Source organism: Primulina huaijiensis, chromosome 2 (assembly GCF_012295235.1).
Source record: "Primulina huaijiensis isolate GDHJ02 chromosome 2, ASM1229523v2, whole genome shotgun sequence".
NCBI classification, from domain to species: domain Eukaryota; kingdom Viridiplantae; phylum Streptophyta; class Magnoliopsida; order Lamiales; family Gesneriaceae; genus Primulina; species Primulina huaijiensis.
This window is the reverse complement of record NC_133307.1, coordinates 5,009,975-5,035,070: the sequence shown is the minus strand read 5'-3', so window position 1 is coordinate 5,035,070 and position 25,096 is coordinate 5,009,975. Positions and strand designations below refer to the sequence as shown.

General features: G+C 37.3%; 3 protein-coding genes across 5 annotated transcripts; 1 reads left to right on the top strand and 2 right to left on the bottom strand.

Moving 5' to 3' along the window:
- Positions 1-690: 690 nt before the first annotated feature.
- On the bottom strand, positions 691-4,234 carry LOC140991549 (uncharacterized). The gene is made up of 11 exons (XM_073461559.1): positions 4,178-4,234; positions 3,338-4,060; positions 3,088-3,258; positions 2,319-3,006; positions 2,137-2,235; positions 2,014-2,070; positions 1,861-1,935; positions 1,734-1,790; positions 1,500-1,666; positions 966-1,420; positions 691-865 (listed from the first exon to the last, which is right to left on the bottom strand). Exons 1-11 carry the CDS (start codon positions 4,232-4,234, stop codon positions 712-714), a joined length of 2,703 nt encoding a protein of 900 aa, XP_073317660.1. The 3' UTR covers positions 691-711.
- Positions 4,235-4,596: 362 nt separating this feature from the next.
- LOC140965554 (28 kDa ribonucleoprotein, chloroplastic-like) lies at positions 4,597-7,418 on the top strand. Of its 3 annotated transcripts, none has more exons than XM_073425657.1 (5): positions 4,597-4,976; positions 5,312-5,410; positions 5,517-5,804; positions 6,234-6,362; positions 7,175-7,418. In XM_073425657.1, exons 1-4 carry the CDS (start codon positions 4,662-4,664, stop codon positions 6,351-6,353), a joined length of 822 nt encoding a protein of 273 aa, XP_073281758.1. In that variant the 5' UTR covers positions 4,597-4,661; the 3' UTR covers positions 6,354-6,362; positions 7,175-7,418. The 3 variants fall into 3 exon arrangements, with proteins under 3 accessions (XP_073281758.1, XP_073281755.1, XP_073281748.1); XM_073425654.1 differs by having other exon boundaries at positions 6,234-6,392; positions 7,175-7,414; XM_073425647.1 differs by lacking the exon at positions 7,175-7,418 and having other exon boundaries at positions 6,234-7,116.
- Positions 7,419-19,467: 12,049 nt separating this feature from the next.
- LOC140991543 (uncharacterized) lies at positions 19,468-19,908 on the bottom strand. Its single transcript, XM_073461548.1, has one exon. The coding sequence runs from the start codon at positions 19,906-19,908 to the stop codon at positions 19,468-19,470; it is 441 nt and encodes a 146-aa protein (XP_073317649.1).
- Positions 19,909-25,096: the final 5,188 nt, after the last annotated feature.

Here is a 25,096-nt window from a genome sequence, read left to right as displayed (position 1 = left end):
GTAAATTATATCTTACAACGTAATTGTGATTTCACGATTCAAACTTTTTGAAATGTAACGTAATTTTTATATTGATTCAAATTTAAATTATAACATATGACATAATTTTGCAGATCGTGACACCTGTAAATTATATCTTACAACGTAATTGTGATTTCACGATTCAAACTTTTTGAAATGTAACGTAATTTTTATATTGATTCAAATTTAAATTATAACATATGACATAATTTTGCAGATCGTGACACCTGTAAATTATATCTTACAACGTAATTGTGATTTCACGATTCAAACTTTTTGAAATGTAACGTAATTTTTATATTGATTCAAATTTAAATCATAACATATGACATAAACCCTAAACCCTAAACCCTAAACCTAAAGCACTGTGGTCGACCATAGTTGTATTGGTCGACCATAAAAAAGAGGGATCGACCATAAAAAAGAGTGGTCGACCATAAAAGAGAGTGGTCGACCATATTTGTATGGTCGACCAAAAAGCAAAGTGTCATGTTTCATGGGGTCGACCAAAAAACACAGTGGTCGACCAAAATAGTAGAATGGTAGACCACAAAACACAGTGGTCGACCAAAAAGATTGGTCGACGAAAAAACTATAGTGGTCGAACAAAAAAATATTATGAATTACATAACAAAACAAACAAATAACAAACAATGTGTGTCCAATAATTGCATAAAATTGTCCTATACATCACAACAATGACCAATCATTAAGGAACATATTACAAGCTAAAAAATATCTGAACTCAGATACTAATTTTTCATCCAAAGTTAGTACTAATTGCGCACTCTTCGTAGACAAAGAGTATCCAGCAACGGCTAATACAAATGCTCCAGAGTCTTCGCTGAGAAAAAAGAAAATAAAATAAAAAGTTATTATTTACTTTATAATATCATAAAATATAATGAACTTTTTATATTTTAATTAAAAAGTTGACAACTTACTGTATAATCTTGGCACTGTATTCATCATGAAGCTTTATATTCCATGGCCTCTCGGGGTGTGGGTTGTTCCCGACAATGGATAGCAGACGAGCAGCGTTTATAAGTATAGGCTCTATTTCCTCATTCAGATCTTTGAAGTTGGGATCGTGCCTTCGCTGCAAGTCATATATAATGCACTTATTCACCCCTGTAACAAGTTTAAGCAAAAACCAGCGCCTATCTCTATAGACAGGGATGAGAATTCTTCGTGCCTTCTCCCACGAGATACAAGGCCATTTTGGATCACTGCTTTTCACTTTCCCCACTAGATCTGTGTTGACAACATTATCTCTATCTTCGACCAATATTGACATCGAACTGTAGAAATCTATGTCCATCAACGACACATCTGGCGACATCACTTCAGGATGTCGGAGCTGCATCTCAAGCAATCCACGGAGAGCTTCGCCGAAGTGCTGAATACAACAAAACAAAAGTTTTTCAATGTTTTAAAATAAGTTCTCTAACAAATTTAAAAGCATTGTAAATGCTTACAGAGAAAGTGACACGCGAGTTTGCGATCGCCATGGGCCCGTAGTACGACTTTTCATATTCAGCATAAAAACCTCGAATCATACTTGGCGAACGGTCGAGCATCGATGCCCTAACTCGCGCCAGCGAGGTTTTTACTTTCAGTGTCACGGTCTCCGCAAGTGGCCTCACTGCATAAATAGATCAATTAAAACAACTTTAATGAAATTATGAATAGACAAGGTGTAGTGTAATAACCTCTCGACGTGGTCGCCTCGCGACCTGACATACACGCATCGGGAGTCACTTGAATATCTGACAACAAAAAGTATATTGTTTAATATACTATACATAAATATAAAATCAAAAAAGTGTCTTACCTTACCTTCCAAGGACTCCTCTGTAATGCCTGGAAGGATAGGCTCGAATATCTGTTGGGTAGCCAGATTATCATCCACACCTAACAGCGTACATTAAACAAATTAAAATAATAACAACTTCAATGCAAATATGAATAGATAAGGTGCAGTGTAATAACCTCTCGACGTGGTCGCCTCGCCAACTGGATTACGCGCATCCGGAGTCGCTTGAATATCTAAAAAAAAGTTTATTGTTAAATAAACTGTACATAAATATAAAATAAAAAAGTGCATTAGCTCACCTTCTGAGGACTCCTCTGTAATGACCGGAAGGTTAGGCTCAAATATATGTTGTGTTTGGCTACTACTGCCAATTTCCCTAGCCAGATTATCATCCACACCTAACAACGTAAATTAAACAAATTAAAATAATAATGACAATTCTATCACATAAAAATAATTATAATTAATATAATTAACTCACCAAAATCGGCCTCGGATGATTTCCTCTTCCGCCCTCTGCTATAGGCTACGCTATAATCTTTGTCTTGATGCACTAGAATGGTAGACCTCATCTCATCAAAACCAGCTCTGATCTGTTCAGTCAAACTCGATCTCAACTCATCGAGACCAAGATTGAAACTCGATTTCAAGTCATCTAAAGCCATATTTATATTCCGGATAGACGCCCTGGTCTCAATAAATTCTGCTGACATCTTAACATGCATAGACGCAACGGAATCCTCCAAGGCAGTCAACCGCCTCTCGAAACGATGCTCCAACGGTGACGGGTGGCGGGAAGGATTGAGTCCAAAGTGTACTCTAGGACCCGTACGCATTGGAGAACTAGTGCTAGAGCTGGATCTATTGAGATCACCAGAACGGGTGCCGGAAACGTCCTCAGATGCATTTGCAGAAAGGGTGTGCTGGACTGATCTACTCATATCACCATAAAAGTTGCCGGAAAAAACAGGACTTGAATGTGCAGAAGGCGTGTGCTGGACTGAGGGAGACTCTAAAGGGTGCTCGCTACATATGACTGTTTCACCTTGCCTCCAGAGCTCGAGCACCCGAGTGATGACCGAATCAGGTGCAGAATCAACAAAAATCCCGGTCGTGTAATAAGGTGAAACTAGCTCCTCAGGAGTAGGAGTCAAAAAACCAAGACAATCCTGCATATAATTAATAACACATCATATTAATAAAAAATTAATGTCCACAGTTATTATATTAAATCAATTCATATTACTTACATCTATAGGAGAACCACCAAAGGCTGCAGCGATATCAGCGCCAGTTGGGGCACGGTTTGACGACCATGTGTTAGTCACCCACTGAAACATCCTCGGCAACATCAAACCTTCCACATCTCTTCTCCTTGCTATCTTTTGTGCCACGCTCGGATAACATTCATAAGCAAGGATCTGTAACATAAATTTCAAACAATGTTACTAGTAGAAATAAAGATATCAAATCCACTTTAACATTCAAAAAACAATATACCTGCAGAGGTAGAACAAAACCGCCGACAAGGAAGCTGCCGTCAACTTCTTTCCGACCTTGTGCCTCGGTGAGATAATTATATCGCCCTAAAAGGTCCTTCTTCAAACATCGGACAGCATCCCGATAGGCTACTCTACCCCAGGGATAATGGTTGAACCTATCCAAATCATCTACAAGCCTCAAAAATTTAGGGTCGATCTTCATCGTCTTTTTCCTCGTCGCCTCACCAAATACGGCACAACAAAAGTATAGACTAGCCATCTTTATCTTCTCCACATCTATACCATTCTCATTATGCTCTTCGACATTAATCTTTCCCTCCAAATCACTCAAAGCAATCTCAGACTTACCGGGAAAGTGTGTGGTGCCAAATACATCTCTATCTGATAAATCTTCGGGCTCTATAGCGCAATCGAGACCCGTTATTAAACAATATTCTAACAAAAAAAATCTAACCGGCCTTTTGCGCACCACCATCCACAAATCATCACTACTACTATCAACAATCTGATTACTCATTAAATACCATATAATTTGACTGGAAATGTTAAAATCTCTATAATACCTAACCAAATTACCAAAAGCCGACTGCTCGAAAAAATGGGTTCTCTCGTCGTTGTTCAAATAGCGATGAATTTTCTCAGAAACCTCTTTGTATCTCGATTGAATTGTCAATTTGCATCGAAATACTGCATCTCTGCCAAGTTTTCTCGGCAAATAAACCTGTGACACAAAAAAAAATTAGTATTGGTCAAATGGTCGACCATAAAAAACAAGGTGGTCGACCATAAGATATTGTCTTTTTGACTTTCATGGTCGACCATGTGAGGTCGACCATACGTTATGGTAGACTTCTTTTTCATCGTCGACCATCAAAGTAAAAAAACAAACGCCCATTCACACGCACACAGCATACATAAATCACGAAAATGGACAAAAACACAGAAGCAAAAAATCGAAATAAATGCGAATCTTACCACATTTTCGTTTGCCATTCCTTCGATTGAGTAAGCGTCGCCTTGAAGGGAAGGGTTTTTCGAGGGTTTTACTGGAACGGTCGGAGGTTTTTTAAATTTCTTTTGAAAAGATGCTATGAATGTATAATTTGGGACAATTAACTAAAAATTTGGGACAATTAACTAAAAAGGGTGTGTTTAAACAATTTAAACTTAAAACGTAAGGACATAAAAATAATTTTAACCATGAATCTTTTTTTTTTAAAAAACGCAATAGACTCCCTTTTTCCTAATTTTCCCCGTTTCCCCTTCTCCTCCCTTCTCTTATCCTTCTTTCCTTTTCGTCTTACTGAAACAAGAAAGCTCCGATGGCGGCATTCGGTCTCGTATATAACTATCCCATCGCTCCACGATTCTCGCACACCACCCATCAGTTTCCTCGGCTTTCGAAACCATGTTTTATTTCGCTCAAAACGGACCCATATAGCTCCAATCTTCGGTTCTACTTTGTCCATGTACGGGCTCAACCTCAATCCCAGCCACTCGCCCCACAGAATGCCGTAGAAGAGGCAGAGGATGAAGTTTCTAACACGAGGTTGCTTGTTCAGAATGTTCCCTGGACATGTTCTGTTGATGATATTCGACCCCTGTTTGAAAATTATGGCTCCGTTGTTGATATTGAGGTGTTCTTTTCTTAATCTTTATTCTCTGTTTCTTTATGGGATATTAATTTTATAGATTATCATGGGGTGGCATGTAATATTGGTTTACCTACAAATACTGTGATACATAACGTTGTAATTTTTGACAAACAACAAAATTTTTCGAAGTTTGGATGTTAACCTGCACTGATTTTGATTGGGTGCCGAGTATTTCACTAAAAATGCAATCTTGGTCGTTTATTGTCATGTTTTGCCTCACCGGAAAAGCTTGGTTTCTTACATTTTGTTGTAAATTTTATTACGGGTTCATATTATGATGCTTTTTTTTTTCCGTTTTCTTTTTTGGTGGGATAAAGTTTTCAATGTATAACAAAACAAGAAACAGGGGTCTCGCCTTCGTAACAATGTCTTCGAATGAAGAAGCTGTTGCAGCTCTTAATGATCTCGAATCCAAGGCAAGTGTTTGGGATTTAAAGATTTTTGTAAAATACTTATGGATGCCTGCAAGACAGTAATAATACTATTCGGTAATCACTTGTCTTTTTTATGTTTGTGAAAAAGGAATTCGAGGGTAGAGTTTTGAAGCTTAACTGGGCCAATCCAAAGAAGAAGAAACCTTCATCTCCACCACAACCCAAACCTTTGCCAGTACACAATTTGTTTGTTGCAAATTTGCATTTTGAAGCGAGGGGGAAAGACCTGAAGGAATTCTTTAATGCTAATGGTGGGAATGCTGTTTCTGCTGAAGTGGTATTTCAAGATAAACCGAGACGGTCGGCGGGGTATGGCTTTGTTTCCTTCAACACCGACGCCGAGGCCCTAGCAGCACTTGCCACATTTGAAGGGAAGGTAATCATCAATTGTCTTTAAACATACTGTTGGCGGCCTTTTGCTTAGCTCTCGTGAATGCAAGCTTTTGGAAAAATTAGTTTCTAACATGGTGGTAGAGCCGGTGGTGACAAGCTCAAACTCCTGATATGCAAATACCGTATTAGAAACAAAGACCGACCACAGGATGCCCAAACCAACGTACGCACAGACATCATGATATAAACTTCAAGCATACCTTCTCCGATCTCCGGCATATATCCGATGCATGTTAAAGAATGGAATTATATACTTTGAACTAGCTTTTATGAGTTATAATTTTGGAAAACATTGTTTCTAATAGTCCTATCGGGATTCGGGTTTCGCACAACTTTTGTTGACATTGCCTGCAAGAATGGATTTAATTATATGGGATGGAGTAAAAACTTCTAAGAAGTTCTTGCTTTGCAGGAGTTTATGGGAAGACCAATTCGCGTGGCTCGCAGTAAAAGATTTCTGAGACAGGAGAGCAAGGCAACTATTGAGTCTGAGACCAAGCAAATAGAGAAACTTGATGCAGCGGTGGTTTAATCACTTGAGGCTGAGAGTTTTTACATTTCTCCGCTTTTTGTAAGCTCGGCTCTCTTTGTCAACCATTTTGTCAACATTTACTTTTTGTTATCCACTAACATTTCGACTGTATAGTTCGGATCATACCCTATGTATTTCGGATTAAGTGCATTCATATTTTGGAGCATCGGAGTTTACTATATGACCTCCGGCATTTGCTTTTTCGTCTAAATCACGTAATCAGTATAGCCATCAAAACCCAGCTGCAAGAAAGAGAAGTACAGATATATGGGCAATCCTATTAAGAATCTTGATTCTCCACTTTTCATTTCACAGACAGCTCTTGTGATGGTGTCAAATATTAAGAGGCAACGTAATAGTTGTAGCATTTTCCTCATGGTAATGAGTGATTAGCCATATAACTTGTCTTCTTTTGGGATCCTTGTTCTCTCTCTGTCGTCTTGTGATCTGTGTCTTGTGGACTTTCCGTTAGGGCAGTGATTATGTGGCCCGAACTAGCATGTTTACGTGCCTCGAAAATTTACAAGTGTATTGGTTGGACTAATAGAAGCTAATTGTGCCTGCCATGATTCCTATTACTTGTACCAGTGTTTTCAGTTCCATCCTGGTTACGGTTCTAGGAATAAAACAATTTTGCCCCACTCCGACTACCTTTACTTCCGTGATAACAGCTTCCAAATTTCCGAGTAGTAAATGATCGTGAATTTGGTCTTATATTCCACAATTTCATGTAGGATACTTATTTTGATGATCTTGAATTGTTGTCTTTCTTCTGTTTTTATTTGGTAAAATTGATTTAAACCTTGTCTTAATGAGTGTAGGAGTTTCTTTCACCAGCAGTGCAAGTATGTCAAGCGGCCTGAGGAAAGCTCGACTCGAGCTCGGCTTAATTCAAGCTCAGAGAACTTGAGCATATCTTGAGTGATGCTCAAATTCATCTCTTAGATTTTAAATACTTAATAGAGTTTGAGCTCAGTACCAATTTTTTTTTTTTGTCATATTAATTTTATTTTTCATTTCTAAGGCACACTTAGTTGCAAAATACGAATCATGACTTTTTGTTCGTCTCTCTCATCAAAAAGTGATATTCGATAATGTCGGTCTAGTAGAGCTCTGCGAATCCGAGTGATCATTGAAATATCTGTCCTACATTCATTTGTTGAGGTACTCCTAATGGGTTGAAGACCATACCAACATGACTTCCATCAAAAAACATATCTTGTCTAGGCAAAATCTTTGAAATAATACTTTTATTTTCGTGTCTTCCTGCTGAACTCATCGAGTGGCTACAAAAATGGACAAATTTACAGTGTCAAAAAACAGAAAAGGAATAATTGAAGACTGTAAACTGATCGACGAATGTAAGGCGTAGAAACACATAGTTTCGTAGTTGAACTTTTTTTATGGTGAAATTAGGAAGCTAATCTAAAATACAAGAAAATAGGGTGTCTAGATGGGCTGTATTTTAAATGAATAGTAGGTCTCTAATGAGATGGGTCGACTCGATTTATATCTACAGTGAAAAGTAACACTCGTCACATAAAAAATAATATTTTTATAATTCGAGTCGAAAATCCGTATAATAAAATTGATTCGTAAGACATTCACATAGAACTTTTTATGTTAAATGAAATAATGATAAAAATTACTGGACCTGTAATATTTTATTTAAATACTTACGTTTGTTTTTGTGATAGAGATAGAGATAGAGTATGTCTTTCTCCACTAGAATCTTAAATTTGCCTACAATTTTTAATAAAATGACTAGTGTTTGATTCTACGTACTTATTGCCATCAAAATCCTTTCAATTATCACCTGATCAAATAGAATTTATGATTATTATACATAAATGAGCACAATATAATGATCATGTGCTCAATTTATAAATATTTCATTCTTTTTAGTGAGATAATAAAAAAAGATGAAGATATGTTAGACATGTGGTGTTTTTTTTTTTTGAAAGGAAACCGAACTATTCATTAGATCGTTAATAACTACTTTCATCAATCAAGATAGATAAAAACTTTCAACCCAAGACAAAAGAGTAAAGGGTGATCCAAAGCAAAATGCGTTAAGAAATGAGTTACCTTGTTCGCATTTCTATCACCATGACAAATTCTCTTAAACCTACAAGAAACGAGATCTAAAATGTTCAAAATAAGCAACCCTTTATGGTTAATAATTTCTGCTGAATGTGTCGCTGCTTGGACAACATTAACAGATTCTGAGAATACCGATGCATCAATAAAATCTCCTTGCATCGCTAGCATAAAGCCAAAATGGATAGCCATGATTTCTGCATCAGCAACTGATCTTGGATGATGTTTTTATTTTAATAATATTTTACGATTTTATCTGTATACTCATGCAAACAGTATAGATAAACTCTTTGAATATATGATAAGTACCATGAGGTCTGCCTCTCAACGTAAGACCATGAAACTCATTAGGAAGTGTATCATATATTCTAAACAGGTTCCTAGTCGAATCAACCGCCTAAAACAAGGTAAATGTCGCTTGAGCTTCTTGAGCTTGAGACTAGTATTTGTGATGTAAACACCATGTTTTATTGATAAGCGCACGGAGATGTCCATTCATACAGATGAATGATCATTTGATGATTCACTGAACAACACTCCCTCGGACTGTCCAAGTGGTTTTTACTTATCGAGTGTAATAGTCCGCGGTTATGTTTGTACACCATTAGTCTTTTGACCTGGGATAATGTAGAGGTTTTACGTACTAACGTGCACTTTGATCCGTTTACTAACTCTATTGAGGGTCATCAAGTGGCTAGATTGGATGTAGTTTCGAAATACTTACGAGCAAATGCATTGTAGTCGGGGATTCACCCTTTGCATATGAGTGAATATATCTTATGTGATATGATGAGTTAATAGTGCAAAGAATATTTGGTCAGAGTAAGACGTGTGCATTTTGGAAATGTGTTTTCTCAGTTGCACATACTATGTCACTATTAATACTCAAAGATACATCGTATCGTTATCGAATTCATATGCAACTCTTGATATACCAAAGGTTTTAGATTCGATTGAGATATATGAGTTGAAGAGACCGTATTGTACGCTAACCATGACTTAAAGTTCTTGCAGACACTATCAGTGATACCCAGGGGATCATGAGGAGATGCTACTAGACGCTCTTACCATGATCATATTGGTACAATAAAAAATGAATTCAAACATTATTGATCAAGGTGTTGATGAAAAGAATGAGGCTAATTATAGTAAGTGTTACGTATTTTCTGCTGGCAAGCACACGATTGTCAAGTTTTAATATATGAGAGTAAAGTATCATTCTCACGAGGAGTGTGTATATAAAAGTATATAAGTGCTTGTAGTTAAATAGTCACGACTTTATTCACAAGAATCAATAACAGGTTTGGTTTACTTAGAACGAATTAATTAAAAATAACTAATAATCTAAACATCGAATTGAGAAAATATCAATGAGAGAAAATATCTAGAGGAGTTATTTCACTTAGTTTCCAAGATAACCATTCCAGGTTGCATTTATATTCATGAATTCTAAAGGTTTAACAGCCAAGAACACTTAATTATTTTATTCCCTCTTTCTCAAGTGACTAATAAATTGTATCATTCAAACTTTGATTCAAACATTCCTAATATAAACTTTTATTCCCTGCATGCGCGGTCGCGAGCGAGCTCTGCCTGTCCTGATGCAAATCTGCGCGCGCGGCTTCGCGTGTTCTGGCGCGGTCGCGCGCACCCTTCTGTCGCATATTGCTTTGCTGTGCGCGCAGCTGGGAGTGATTTGATGCGGGTGCGCGCGCAGCTTTGTCCTTCTTGCATCAATGTGGCTTCATGTATATCTTTTTCTACATTCCTATATTAACATTGAAAACAACCCATAAATGCATAATTCTGTTCGAAACTAACACAATTTAAATGGATTCTTGTATAAATTAAGTGCAATTCTTGCACTTATCAAACTCCCAAAACTTGAACTTTTGCTAGTCCCAAGCAAAATAAAAATAAAAATGAAAATTTACTCAATAATTAAAGCTAACAACTATGAATTATGGATATGCAACCATAGACCTTGGCCTATGACTTATCCATTTTCATGTGATTCACAATTATTTGAGAGTCACGTGCGTGTGTGATATGTTAACGTTCATTTACCTAATCGAATGCTCAAATAAATTCATGACACCCACTAACCTCATAAACTCAAGAAATCTTCAGCTCAGTTCAACCCACACTTCATTAAAATGCAATCCACTTACACAGATCACAAATGACTTTAATGGTGATTATTTGGTTCATAAGATATTTAACACAAGTATACCAAAAATGATTAATTATGTCAAACAATTATATGATTACATGCAAATGATTAAAGTCCATACTTGCTAACCATGCTTCTCAGGTATCCAGAAGCTTGACTTGAACAACTTTTCTCCACTAATATATTAGATAAATGTGACAAGGTTAATATGTCTTGTAGGCTTATAATGTTAGGTTATGACTCATGGCTACAATAAAGGGTATGAAAATCAAAATTTGATGAAATATTTGGATTTCATCATTTTCACTCATCTTCATTCTTCTTTCATTCCCATCCACTTATTGTTTTCTCATCATTAACATCCTCATTTTCCCAATTTTTTTCTCTTCACCACTTTTGATTCATTCTTTTCATTGTTTTTTTCTTCTTTTTGTTTATTTTTCAACTCAATTATACACGTTTGTTTTTCTTTCTCTTTTCACAGAGTGGTTGAATTATTTTCAACATCAATGAACTTATTTATCTCAAAATTAGGTAGAATAATAAGTGTATAAGTTTCATTTGGTAGTTGTTGTGGGTTATACAACAGATACAAGTGAGGGATAATTGTATGTCATTGACACACACCGATTGATTTTTAGTAAGCTCAAAATGGGACACTAGAGACATTTCATTTACATTTGGTAGGCTCGAAGGCTCAAAAGGTTATAAAGATTGCCTAAATCATTCACATGTGACATATTATCCATATTTCGCCTCAAAAAGTGTTCAAGTGAGTTCTAGATTACCCTTAATCCATTAGTTATCTCATACAAACCAATCACATGTACTGTTCAACCAAAATGATATCTGATGTAGGTACAACAAAAAAATTCAAGCATCTCAATCAACTCGAGGCTCAATGGTTTAACAATAGATAATAAACAATGAAAATAAGCCTAAAAATATTTTAAAAATTTCCTATATCATCTCTGTGTTGGCAAAAGTGTCAGTTAATGTCATATGAGTATTACTAAAAGTCAGATCTTCATTGTCTATTTAGCATCACAGGTATGCAAATTGTTTCTAAGCATCGATAACGTAAATAAATATGACAGTGCAAAAAAATGTGACTCCCAATTTATCGTGAACACATATATGCTTCAGAACCACAATTTCATTTTCATTATCGGCCACACAATGACTTATCCATGACTCTTTTCTAACAATTCTAGCATGCAATAATTAAAAATGAATCTTTTTTTAAAAAAAAAAAACTAAAAGCGACCTATAGATAAAATTATTCAACCCCCCAAACTTACAGTATGCATTGTCCTCAATGTATAAATCAAAAGAGCATGATAACACATACCTCATGCACGAGTGCTAGAAATCGTTGCCCCAATCATCATCCACGACATCTTCAACTTCCTCGTCCATGGGCTGCGGTGGTGGGTATTGTGGTGGCCAAGTTGGTGGTGGAGGAAAAACTGCATAATCAGGCCCAATCAGTGGAAAACACTGGGCTAGCACCGACGTAAAGTCCATCATATAAGACATTAAAGTATTTGTCGTGTGTCTGTGCTTTGCAAGCTCTTGGCACTGAGTGCTCATGTCTTGTTCCATTCGGAACACTCTGTCTCGCAGACTTGCTCTGGTGATTGGTGGTGGTGGTGGTTCTTGGCGGTCTCTAGCTCGTTGGTTGTAAGCCGCCTTGGTATCCTGTCTTTCGATCTCTCTTACTCCGCGCCCGGGGTTTCCAGCAGGAACTGTGATTGCTCCCTTGGATTTGGGAACATGTTCATATGCTCCCCATGATGGCGTAGACCAATGCCACCTTATCTTTTGTGATTTCAGTTTGATGAGATGATGGCATGATTCTTGCTAGGATGTACGAGGCCCAACTTCTTGGGTCATGGAGCATTTCAGATTTCTTCAAAGTGACTGGAGTTCCTTGACTCAATCTCCACTCCGCACCATCAATCCACAATTCTTGGATCATGACACCATAATCTATCATGCCGGCTATGGATTATGTGTACTCGTCGTGATCGAAGCTAGGTAGATTATAGATTGAATTTATGGTTTCCGAGTCAAAAGCCACTAATTTACCTCGCACCAATACCTTAGAGTCCTCGTGTCTGACTCGCAAGTTTGCCTAAAATTCTCGGACTATAGAGATGAAAGCGTCTGGCGGTGATTTGGCGAGCTCCAACCACTCTCCTTTGTTCGATTTCTTCTACTACCACACAGTTAGAAGTTGTTAAATCTAGCCGTCTTGCCCTTATAATTGACCGAGACATAGTATTTTCATAGATTTGGAGAGCTTCCTCATTCTAAAATTTGTTAGGTTCATAGGAACAAGAAGAGGAGGCTGAGTCCTTTGACTTTTTTCTTGGCGACATGATGTTCAATGATATTTCACGACACTTCGAAATCAAATATAAAGAACTACTCCACCAAATCTCGTAATTACTTGAAATTACTGCAGATAATGACAAAAGTAAGAATTTGTAACCTTGAAGGAAGAAATTAACTGAAGAGGGCGCACGACGGGGGTGGCGATGGTGGGTTGAGTGGGAGAGGCAGCAGCGGGTTGAACGGGAGAGGCGGCTGAGCTGAACTGAGTGGGAGAGGCGGCGACGATTTTCTGTGGAGTGGGAGAGGAAGTAGAGTGAATTTGAGGTGAATGTGTCAAGGAGTCGTGCAGATCTTGGGCTTTAAAGTGGGGATGGTGCGCTGTGTGCGCGGCTGCGTGTGTTCTACACCGACCGCGTGCATCTATAATTGAGCATGCGCGGTTGCACGTGTACTGGCGCTGCGGCGTGCGCGCTTCTGGCCTTCATTAATGATTGTGCGCGCGCTGGTGCACGTAACCAGGAGCAGCCGCGCGCGCTCCTCTGTTCTTGTTTGCTGATCCTACACGCACGGCCGTGCATGTAGTGGCGTTGGTGCGAGCGATCTTCTGTTTATACACTTTTTTTAACAAAAATAAAAATAAAAAGGATGAGTTGCCTCTCATTTAGCGCTTAATTTATAGTCGTCAGCCTGACTCCTCTCTTCTTCTAAGTAGACTCGGGAAGTGGGACATTATCAATGTTCCGCACCTCTTTTCCAAAATAATGTTTCACTCGCTGGCCACTCACCTTAAACGTTCTGCCATCATTGCATTTGAGCTCGATTGCTCCATATGGGTGCACTACCTCTACTATAAACGGTCCTGACCATCTCGATTTCAACTTACCTGGGAAAAGTATGAAACAAGAATTATAAAGCAACACCTGTTGTCCCTGTTCAAATTCCCTTCGCACAATGATTTTGTCATGCCACTTCTTGGTTTGCTCTTTGTAGATCTTGGCATTCTTAAATGCTTTATTGCAAAATTCACCCATCTCATTCAACTGCAGTTTTATGATATCCCCAGAAGCTTTCAAATCAAAGTTCAACTTCTTTACTGCCCAAAATGCTCTATGCTCCAACTCTAGCGAGTGGCACACTTTACCAAAAACCAGCCTATAGGGAGACATCCCAATAGGCGTCTTGAATGCAGTCCGATAAGCCCACAACACATCATCCAACTTAATGGCTCAATCCTTCCGGTTAGTGTTGACGGTCTTCTCCAATTATTTGTTTAATTTCTCGGTTGGATATTTCAGCTTGTCCATTCAAGTGATCAGGATGATATGCTAGTGACACTTTGTGCTTCACACTGTATTTAGCCAAAAGTGAGTTGAAAATCGTATTGCAAAAATGTGTACCTTCATCACTTATGATGGCTCTCAGTGTTCCAAATCTGGTGAAGATATTATTATGCACGAATTTAGCTACAACACGAGCTTCATTAGTATTGGTGGCAATTGCTTCCACCCATTTCAAGACATAATTCACATCTAATAAAAATATAAGAATGACCAATAGAATGGGGAAATGGTCCCATGAAATCTATGCCCCAAACATCAAAAAGTTCTACTTCCAAAATATTTGTCAGTGATAATCCGTGACGCCTAGAGATGTTTCCTAACATCTGACATCTATCACATGATTTCACTAAGGTATAACCATTTTTAAACAAACTAGGCCAATCAAAACCATATTGCAATACATTAGCTACTGTTCGTGATGCTCCAAAATGTCCACCATATGGTGAAGAATGACATTGCTCCAGAATTTCATGTGCTTCGACGTCATCTGCATATCTCCTAATAACTTGGTTAACACACCTCTTGAACACACATGGGTCGTCTCATAGGAAGAATTTAATATCATGGAAGAATTTCTTCTTTTGATGATGATTTAGCCCTTGAGTAAGAACACCACAAAACAAAAAATTCGCAATATCAGCAAACCAAGAAAGTATAGAATTTACCTCGAAGAGCTGTTCATCTGGAAATGCTTCTTTTATGACTCCCTCTTCTTTCTTCTCCACTAACTCAAGTCTCGACAAGTGGTCTGCCATTTGATTCTCACTCATCTTCTTATCTTTGACCACGAAGTTAAATTCTTGCAGCAGAAAAATACACCTTATAAAGCGTTGTTTTGCGTCTTTCTTGGTGAATATGTAGCGAATAGTTGCATGGTCAGTAAAAACAACTACCTTTGTGCAGATCAGATAGGTTCTGAATTTGTCAAAGGCAAATACTACTGCAAGCATCTCCTTTTCAATCGTAGTGTAATTTTTCTGTGTAGCATCCATGGTGTGACTTGCGTAGTAAATTTCCCTAAACATCTTTTCTCTTTTTTGGCTCAGGATAGCGCCAATTACGTAATCACTTGCATCACACATTAATTCAAATGGCTCCTTCCAGTCCGGCACTAGCATAATTGGTGTTGTCACCAATGCTTTCTTGAGTTTTTCGAATGCATGTAGACATTCATCATCAAATATAAAAGTAGACTCTTTTTCAAGCAAATTACATAGAGGTTTAGTGATCTTAGAGAAATCTTTAATAAATCTATGATAAAACCCCGCATGTCCTAAAAAGTTCCTTATTTCTTTGATGTTCTTTGATGGGGGATGAAACGCCACGAAAATTTAAAAGTCCACGCGAACCACATGCTCGAGTTATTAAATTCCTTTGTCTATTAATTAAACTTTTCAATTGCATAAATTAATTATGTTGTGCATATTGACATGTTTAAAATGTATTTTTCTACATGGTTGCATTAAAATGTTAATCGAGTGCGATTGAGGAACGGAGACCGAGGGCTGTATTTGTCAAATATATAGTTGGTATCAGAGCCGACCTCTCCTAGTACGATTTGGTTCGGGGACGAACCAAGCGGAAGCTGGTGGGCATGTGAGGCCCGGGGCCGAAGAGGGCGGGGGGTGATCCCCGGTGCCGTGAGGTTGCACGGACAATGAGCAGTTCCTGGCAGGCTTCTAGGCAGAGGGAACATGAATGAACAGATCTTACACCGGAAGGAGAGGGATTCCGAGACTGTTCAATGTAATGGACTATACAGTTGAAGAGAACTTAAAAGATTTGATATGTACTATTCATACCACGAAGGTGCATCTTCTTTTCGGTAGCTCATCACATAAGAACTCCAAAGTTAAGCGTGCTTGACTATGGGCAATTTTGGGATGAGTGACCTCCTGGAAAGTTTCCTAGGGTGCGTGTGAGTGAGGACATAAGCACGCTGGAAAGACTCGTCTTGGTACAGTGAGGACAGTCATCGAATCTAGGACGTTACAGTTGGTATCAGAGCAAAGGTCCTGTAAAGGGTTGTGCCACGATCAGCGCCGGAAAGATCTGTCGTCAAGCCTCAATCTGTAAGTTTACATTCTTTATATGATTTTATGATGTTACCTGCATAATTATATGAATCATATGTTTAAGTCACATGTTTAATAGTTTTATGATAATATATATGCTTTATTTATACATGATACGATATTAAATATGAAATTATTTGATTTCAATGCATGTTGGGTTTGTGGTGGAATTGGACTATATTGATTTTTAGATTTTAGTATTGAAATTATATATTTTGGGCCATAAGTTAATCGTGAATATTACTAATGCTTTTGGGACATGTAGATTTTCTAAGAAAATATTTATGATTCGTGGTTACTAGTTGAATTAATTTTTGGGAATTACTTATAAGTAATAATGATTCGAGGACTGCGATTATCTTTGGAAGTAAGAAAATGTATAAATTGAGATTTTAAGTTTGATGAAAGGTAAGATTGATCATGATAATTGATTTTGGGTTAATTAGTTTAAAATTTTTGAAATTTCGTTATGAAAAACTTGTAGAAAGAAATTAAGAATGCCAAAAATTTATGGGATAATTAAAGAATTTTCGAAATTTAGGACCAATTGGAAAATTTTTGAGGAAATTAAGAATTTATTTTGCAATTATTACAGAATTTAGGGACTAGTTTATCAATAAGTGAGAATTGAATGGGTTAAATGATAAGAATTTTTGATGATCTAGACTTTTAAGAATATTTGGAACCTTGAGATATTTTGGTTATAATGTTATAAGGAATGTTAATCAAGGGTTTTAAGGACGAATCAATATTAAGCTTGAAAAATCTAAGCGTTAGCGGTTGCGTTTGGGATTTTAAGATTGAAATATGATAAGTTGATGAAAATTTTGGGTATAAAATAAGGAAAATAATATACGATAAGTATGGTCATCCATGTTTTAATATTGGGAATCGTAAGAAAAGTTGAAACTCGAAGTTATAATAATATAACACTAAGTAATTATGATCTTTTTAAGTTTCAAATTGCAAAATAAGGATTTAGAAGAAAAAATTAATTGGGATCAAAGAGACGTAAGGACATTCTAGAACTTAAGTTTTATCAGAGTAGCGCAGCGGAAACGTTGATTCGTGGAGACTAGGACTAAGTTTAAACTTTGGGTTATTAAGGATATGCGAATTTCGAGGACGAAATTCAATTTAAGGGGGAAGATTGAAACACCACGAAAATTTAAAAGTCCACGCGAACCACATGCACGAGTTATTAAATTCCTTTGTCTTTTAATTAAATGTTTCAATTGCATAAATTAATTATGTTGTGCATATTGACATGTTTAATATATATTTTTCTACATGGTTGCATTAAAATGTATTTTTAAAATGTTAATCGAGTTGCGATCGAGGAACGGAGACCGAGGGCTGTATTTCTCAAATATATAGTTGGTATCACAGCCGACCTCTTCTAGTACGGTGTGGTTCGGGGACAAACCAAGCGGAAGATGGTGGGCATGTGAGGCCCGGGGCCGAAGAGGGCGGGGGGTGATCGTCGGTGTCATGAGGTTGCACGGACAATGAGCGGCTCCTGGCAGGCTTCTAGACGGAGGGAACATGAATGAACCGATCTTACACCGGAAGGAGAGGGATTCCGAGACTGTTCAATGTAATGGACTGTACAGTTGAAGATGACTTAAAAGATTTGATATGTACTACTCATACCACGAAGGTGCATCTTCTTTTCGGTAGCTCATCACATAAGAACTCCAAAGTTAAGCTTTCTTGACTTATGGCAATTCTGGGATGGGTGACCTTCTGGAAAGTTTCCTAGGGTGCGTGTGAGTGAGGACATGTCTTGGTACTGTGAGGACAGTCGTCGAATCTGGGGCATTACAGGGGAAGTTTTTCAACTGCAACCACTTTGTCTCTGTCTACCTTTAATCCCATAGAAGACACTTTATGTCCAAGAGCAATACCCTCTTGGACCATAAAATGACATTTCTCTCTATTAAGAATTATGTTATTTTCTTGACATATCTGCAAAACAATAGATGTGTTATGTAAACAGTGATCAAAAGAAGATCGAAATACCGAGAAGTCGTCCATGAAGAATTCTATGATTTCCTCCACCATGTCAGCAAATATGACCATCATGCACCTCTGGAAAGTAGAAGATGCATTGCATAGCCCAAAAAGCATCATCTTAAAAGTGTGCCATAGGTACACGTGAAAGTATTCTTCTTCCGATCTTCTGGTGCTATAACAATCTGGTTATAACCCGAATAACCATCTAAAAAGTAATAATGATAATTAGCAAGTCTATCAAGAATCTGATCAATAAAAAGCAATGAAAAATGATCTTTACGCAACTTCCTATAGTCAATACATATTCGCCAGCCAGTCACAGTACGAGTAGATATTAGCTCATCATTTTGGTTTTTTACCACAATTATTCCATCATTTTTAGGTACAACTTGCACATGAGACACACAAATACTGTCAGAAATAACGTAAATCACACCAGCATTTAACAATTTTAGCACCTCATTCTTCATTACTTCTTTCATGGCTGGATTCAACCTCCTCTGGTTATCCACATAAGGAGTATATGACTCATCCATCAGAATTTTGTGCATGCATATGGTGAGACTAATTCCCTTAATATCAGAAATCAACCATCCTAATGCAGTTTTAAATTCTCGCAACACTCTCAACAATTTATCTTTTTCATCTAAAGTAAGAGAAGAATAGATAATTACCGGATATGTCGACTTCTCACCTAAGAATGTATACCAAAGATGGCTTGGCAATTTTTTCAAGGCAGGGGAAGAATGGATTGCCTATGTATACTCGTCTCCTTTCAGCTTCTCATGCGAGGCTTCTTTCACTTTTGGCAAATCCTGAAGAGCTAAAAACTGCTCTTTCACTTCCCAATCATCATCATCAACTCTATAGATATTATTAGAAATACATCTTTCTAACGGATATTCTACTGTGTTACACACACCAACCTCGGAAATACACGAGTCAATTATATCAATGCTTTTAAAAGTACTCACCTCGTCATTACCTCTGATGGCATTATAGATGTTGAAAATAACAGCCTCCTCTCCAACTCTCAAGGTAAGTTCTCCTTTGTGTACATTTATCAATGTCTAGCCAGTTGCTAAGAAAGGTCTCCCAAAAATCAGTGGAGCATCTTGATCTTCTTCCATATCAAGTATCACAAAATCAGCAGGGAAGATAAACTTGTCAACCTTTACCAAGACATCTTCAACTATTCCACGAGGATATGTGAGTGACCTATCTGAAAGTTGCAGAGTTATGGTGGTTGGTTTTACCTCCCCAAGCTTCAAGTCTCTGTATATAGAAAATGAAATAAGATTAATACTTGCTCTCAAATCACATAAAGCTTTATTACATTGAGAACCACCAATAAAGCAAGGAATAGTAAAATTCTCTATATCTTTTAATTTCTGTGGTAGCTTCTTTTGCAGAATGGCTCTACACTCCTCAGTCAGCTTTACGGTTGCATACTCCTGTAGCTTCCTCTTCTCAGACATCACATCTTTAATGAAATTTGCATAGTTTGGCATTTGCTACAAAGCATCAGCAAATGGTATGTTGATGTGAATCTTCTTGAAAATCTCTAAGGATTTTGCAAACTTATCATCCAGTTTCTTCTTCTTGAACCTCTGAGGGTATGTAAGGGTCGGCTTCAATGTAGGAGTCCGTTCAACTTCAACTTCAGTCTTGGACTCCACAATTTTCTTCTCCTTTCTATCCTCAGACTCACCATCTTCAACTTTCTTCTCACTTTCCACTTTCTCTTTGGGTCTTTGAATCTCCAGTTCTTTTCCACTCTTCAAAGTGACTACCTTGCACTGCTCTTTTGGATCAACTTCAGTGTTACTAGGAAATTTCCCCTGTTTTGATCTCTTAATCCATTGGTCAGCTGTCCGATTTGCGTCTCCAAGGATTTCATTGTAGCATCCATATTTCCTATGTGAGTCTCCATTCTATCAAGACGAGACTCAGTCATAGCCATTCTCTTTCCAGATTCAGCAACAAAATTCCAAACTCAATCCTCAAACGAAGGCTTTCCTTCCTCATTTGATGCATTGAACCCCGGTGGAGGATTCAACACATTCTTATTATTTTAATATGAAAAATTCTCGTGATTTCTCAAACCAGGATGATAAGTATTAGGGGGAAGGTCACCTCAATATCCTCTATAGCCACCAAAATTCCTGTTGTTGATGTACTGATCTTTTTCAGGAAGATGTGGTTCTTCAACAATAACTGGTGTACCTTCACCCTCTGCTGTGCTCACCTATTCATAGCTGCTATTTGTGTGGTTAGTGCAGATACTTGGGCAGTGAGTGACGTAATAGGATCCACAACATAAACTCGAACTGCCTTCTTCACTCCAGACCTTTCAGACGGCCACTGGTAGCTATTAATAGTCATTTGCTCCAGCAATTCATAGGCTTGATCAGGAGATTTGGCAAAGATCGTGCCACTAGCCGCTGCATCCACTGTTCCTCATGTTTGCCCATTTAGACCATTGTAGTATAATTCAATGTGTACCTAGTCTTCAAAACCATGGTTCGGGCACCTTCTCAACAACTCCTTATATATTTCCCATGCCTGGTTCAAATGCTCAAAGTCAGTCTGCCTAAAATTACTAATCTCAATTTTCAACTGTTCAGACTTTGCAGGGGGAAAATATTTAGCAAGGAACTTCATTGCTAACTCCTGCCATGTCGTGATACTTCCCAAGGAAAGCGATTGGATCCATCCTCTTCCATGGTCCCTAAGAGAAAACGGAAACAAACAAAGTCTAATAATATCATCAAGTACATTATTAATCTTTACAGTATATGTGATCTCCAGGCAAGTCCTCAAATGAATGTGAGGATCTACAGTGGATGTTCCCGCAAATTGGTTCTATTGAACCATATTTATCAGTGCAGGCTTCAGCTGAAAATTGTTTGCATTTATGGTCCCCCGAGCAATGCCAGAATAATGAGCGTTGATCACCGGTCTGAAGTGATCTCTGATAGGTATAGCTTCTAGCGGGTTACATCTATCGTCTTCTCTGTTTTCTGCCATTGTTTGGATCTCTTCTCTTCTCGATTTTCTTAATCTTCGTGCAGTTCTTTCGATTTTAGGGTCAAAGATAAGCAAATCAGGACTTTGCGATCTTCGCATGCATTTTCGAACAGAGAAAATGAACAAATCAATTATTATAATAATAAAAAAACTCTAAATTAAAATATAGAGTAATTAGTAACAATACTGATATAAATTTAAATTTGACACTCCCCGACAACGGCGCCAAAAACTTGTTGCGTACTTTCCGCTCGCAAGCGCACGGTTTTCAGGTTTTAATATATGAGAGTAAAATATCATTCCCACGAGAGGTGTGTATGTAAAAGTATACTAGTGCTTGTAATTAAAATATTCACGAATTTATTCAGAAGAATCAATAACAAAGTTGGTTTACTTAGAATGAATTAATTAATAATAGATAATAATCTAATCATTGAATTGAAAAAATATCGATGAGAGAAAATATCTAGAGAAGTGATTTCACTTAGTTTCCAAGATAACCATTCTCGGTTGCATTTATATTCATGAATTCTAAACGTTTAAAAACCAAGAACACTTAGATATTTTATTCTCTCTTTCCCAAGTGACGAATAAATTGTGTCATTCAAACTTTGATTCAAACATTCCTTATAAAAATCTAAGTTCAAACGTTATATTTAAACGATGATCTTATCTAGACCTTGCTAAAGTTATGCGCCTTCCGAACAACATAAACATTTAATGTTGTGTCTCTAATGATCCATAATTCTAGTCTCTCTCCTGAGTAGTTGAATTAATCGGATAACAAACAATTTATGGCCAGTAAATTGAAAGCGATAAGGACTAGAAAACACAATTAAACCAAAAGAAATTCAATAATATAAACAACTGAGTCAGAATTATCATGTCAACAAATCTACGTCATCCTCTTGTATGAAAAAGTTAATTCATAGCGAAATCTAAACAAAAACCACACATGTTTAAAAGTCTAGACATCAAACACAAGAAATTAAAGGCGAAAGAATTAGATAACAAATCAAAAGTGGTGTCTCTGCCAACAGATTCGTCGTTCTTCGTCGTTGCGATCAAGTCTTGCGCTCCAATTCTTCGTCTCGTGCATGTGCTCTGCGTTTCTCTCACGTTTTTTCTTCAGAAAAATGGCCGTCCTTTTTGTTCTAGGCTTTCTCCCTTTTATTCACACGTGGCGGCTCTAAGTTGGTTTCTGCACGCCTCTTGCGTGCGGGTGCACGTGATCCGGCGCTATCGCGCTCAAGCTGCTGGAGTATCGCGTCTGCCCTGCGAACGCGGCTACGCGTGTTCTCGCGCAGTCGCACGCGAGCCACTGCCTGTCCTGCTGCAAATCTGCTCGCGCGCCATTTTGTCCGCGTATTTCTTTGCTGTGCGCGCGGCTGCGCATGATTTGTGCGGGTGCTCGCGCAACTTTGTCATTCTTGTATCAATGTGGCTTCATGTATATCTTTTTCTCCATCCTAGTATTAACATTCAAAACAACCCAAAAACGCATAATTCCGTTCGAAACTAACACAATTCAAATAGATTCTTGTATAACTTAAGTGCAATTATTGCACTTATCAGTAAGCCCAAAGAAGATAAATGTTATTCGGAATCACATGGTGATGTGAACCCACGTCTAGTTGTATCTTTGAACATATGAGGGTCACACAAGTATCGGATTATGTGTTCCCGTTGAGAAAGTCAAAGTTCAACAAGTTGAATTTGACGACTATAGTTTGATGGAGATTATTTAGAATGTCTATAAAGGAGTTAATAAGTTGATCCATAAGATGAAAGAAATGGACGTTAGCTTAATTGGTAATTGAGGAAGGAGAGTAGAATTGCCTGTTTTGGTGAATGAGTTCACAAAACCGGCAGCTTCCAAATATAGATAGTGAAAATTTTAATTTTTGAAATTTTCAATTTTAATTATATAAACTTATATTATTGGTACATCGACGCTGTCGAATCGTCGATCGAGGCTATAATGCGTTCAGAATTATTTATTTAATGAATTTGGAATTTTCTCATTAAATAATAGTAGTGGTGGTAGTGACTACTAATATGTACAAAAGTCTGATAAAACACTCTAGAAGACTCCAAATTTAATTAAATAATAAATTAATTAAAGAAATTAAATAGTGGTTATATGCATATATTATAATGTGCAAGTATAGATGTATTATATCAATACATGATATAATAAACATGATAATTTTATTTAATGAAAATAAGAAATCTTGGTGGGAGTATGATTATGAATCTCAATAGGAGGACTGTTGATGTGATTATGAATCAACATCTATAAATATTTCATTGAGGGTCATATGAAATAAGACTATTTTCGAACACATCGTTCTCCTTCTTCTCCCACATACAGATTTTTCAGTCATCTCAAATTTTTGAAGAAAAATTACACGGCCATCATTACCGCAAGGTATCTGAAACTGCAACGATTCAGTCTCGACGCAAAGTTTTTTTAGGATCTCTAGTGCGATCTAAATAAGGAACACAGTTTCTGATCGTAAACTTAATTTGACGATCAAAGAAGGGATAACCATTCAAAGGGATATACAAGAAGTGCCAAATCCGCTAATCTCGGACTGGTTGGTGTTCAGCGTAATATATACGAAGGTAATAATTCTAAACACCCTGTAATGTTTAAATACATATGACGCAAAGGAAAGTTTCGAGTATCGAATCTAAAAATTTAAAACTTCCATTGCTCTTTGGGTGCGAGAAAACAATACTCTAAACTATGGTATCAGAGCCAGTTTTTCTCAATCGTATGTTTTATTTGAAATCTTGTTGAGTTTATTATTTCTAGCCGCGTTTGAAGTTCCTAAAAATAACCGCTCTTGAAATTAATTTTTCAAAGAATTTTTTTGGTTGTTGCCCGAACATTTCTGGGTAGCGTACGTGGGCGGGCAGCGCTGCCTGCCTGCCTAGTATTTTTTTAAAAAAAAAACTGTCCGAAAATTTCGGGCAGCGCACAAGCCCGCTGCCTGAATAGTTCGGGCAGCAGGACGGGTCTCGGGCAGGCTGACTGAGATGGTCTCGGGCAGTAATGCCCGACAAGGACTCTTTTTCGAGAATCCCGAGGTGTTTTTTCAAATTTTTTGAAATTTTTGGGTCAAAATTGATGTTTTATAAAAAAAATTGATAAAACGTCCTCCCTTTTTATTGCTTTAAAAATACTAGAAATTTTTTTTCCACTTCAATTTTCGGACATGTACATATACTACATAAAAATATTTTACCCATTAAAATAAAACATCAACCCACTAACATTTTAAAAGTCAAGTGAAATAGTCATAAAATGAAATCGTCAAATTTTTTACCAAACCTAAAAAGCAATAAGTTTGAGAAGTATAGCCCATACTAAACCTCTCAAAATCTCTCAAAAACATAAATAAATAGTCTTAAAATCTTTAACGTAAATCATGAATCATAAATCGTAAATGCGAAAAAAGTAGAAGCGCTGGTCCTCGGGTTGTGTGCACCTTCAGTCCAGTCAGTTCATCCATCAATACCTCCCTCAAATTCACCTGCATCCATCACACCTAGTGAGTCTAAAGACTCAACACACCATAACCTTTATAACAAATAATACATATAAAACCACATGCAACAGTGAAAATAATTTTACGTAAAAATAACATTTTCATGACATGC

What these genes read in the sequence shown, in the direction of transcription:
- LOC140991543 (XM_073461548.1), bottom strand. Translation starts at nt 19,908, where the DNA reads ATGCCAAACTATGCAAATTTCATTAAAGATGTGATGTCTGAGAAGAGG.
- LOC140991549 (XM_073461559.1), bottom strand. Translation starts at nt 4,234, where the DNA reads ATGGGCGTTTGTTTTTTTACTTTGATGGTCGACGATGAAAAAGAAGTC. An exon ending in AAAAAGAAGTCTACCATAAC is followed by an intron (nt 4,061 to 4,177) that starts GTATGGTCGACC and finishes TTTGTGTCACAG; the next exon opens with GTTTATTTGCCGAGAAAACT. An exon ending in TTGGTGGTTCTCCTATAGAT is followed by an intron (nt 3,007 to 3,087) that starts GTAAGTAATATG and finishes AATTATATGCAG; the next exon opens with GATTGTCTTGGTTTTTTGAC.
- LOC140965554 (XM_073425657.1), top strand. Translation starts at nt 4,662, where the DNA reads ATGGCGGCATTCGGTCTCGTATATAACTATCCCATCGCTCCACGATTC. An exon ending in GCTCCGTTGTTGATATTGAG is followed by an intron (nt 4,977 to 5,311) that starts GTGTTCTTTTCT and finishes GGTGGGATAAAG; the next exon opens with TTTTCAATGTATAACAAAAC. An exon ending in TTAATGATCTCGAATCCAAG is followed by an intron (nt 5,411 to 5,516) that starts GCAAGTGTTTGG and finishes TTTGTGAAAAAG; the next exon opens with GAATTCGAGGGTAGAGTTTT.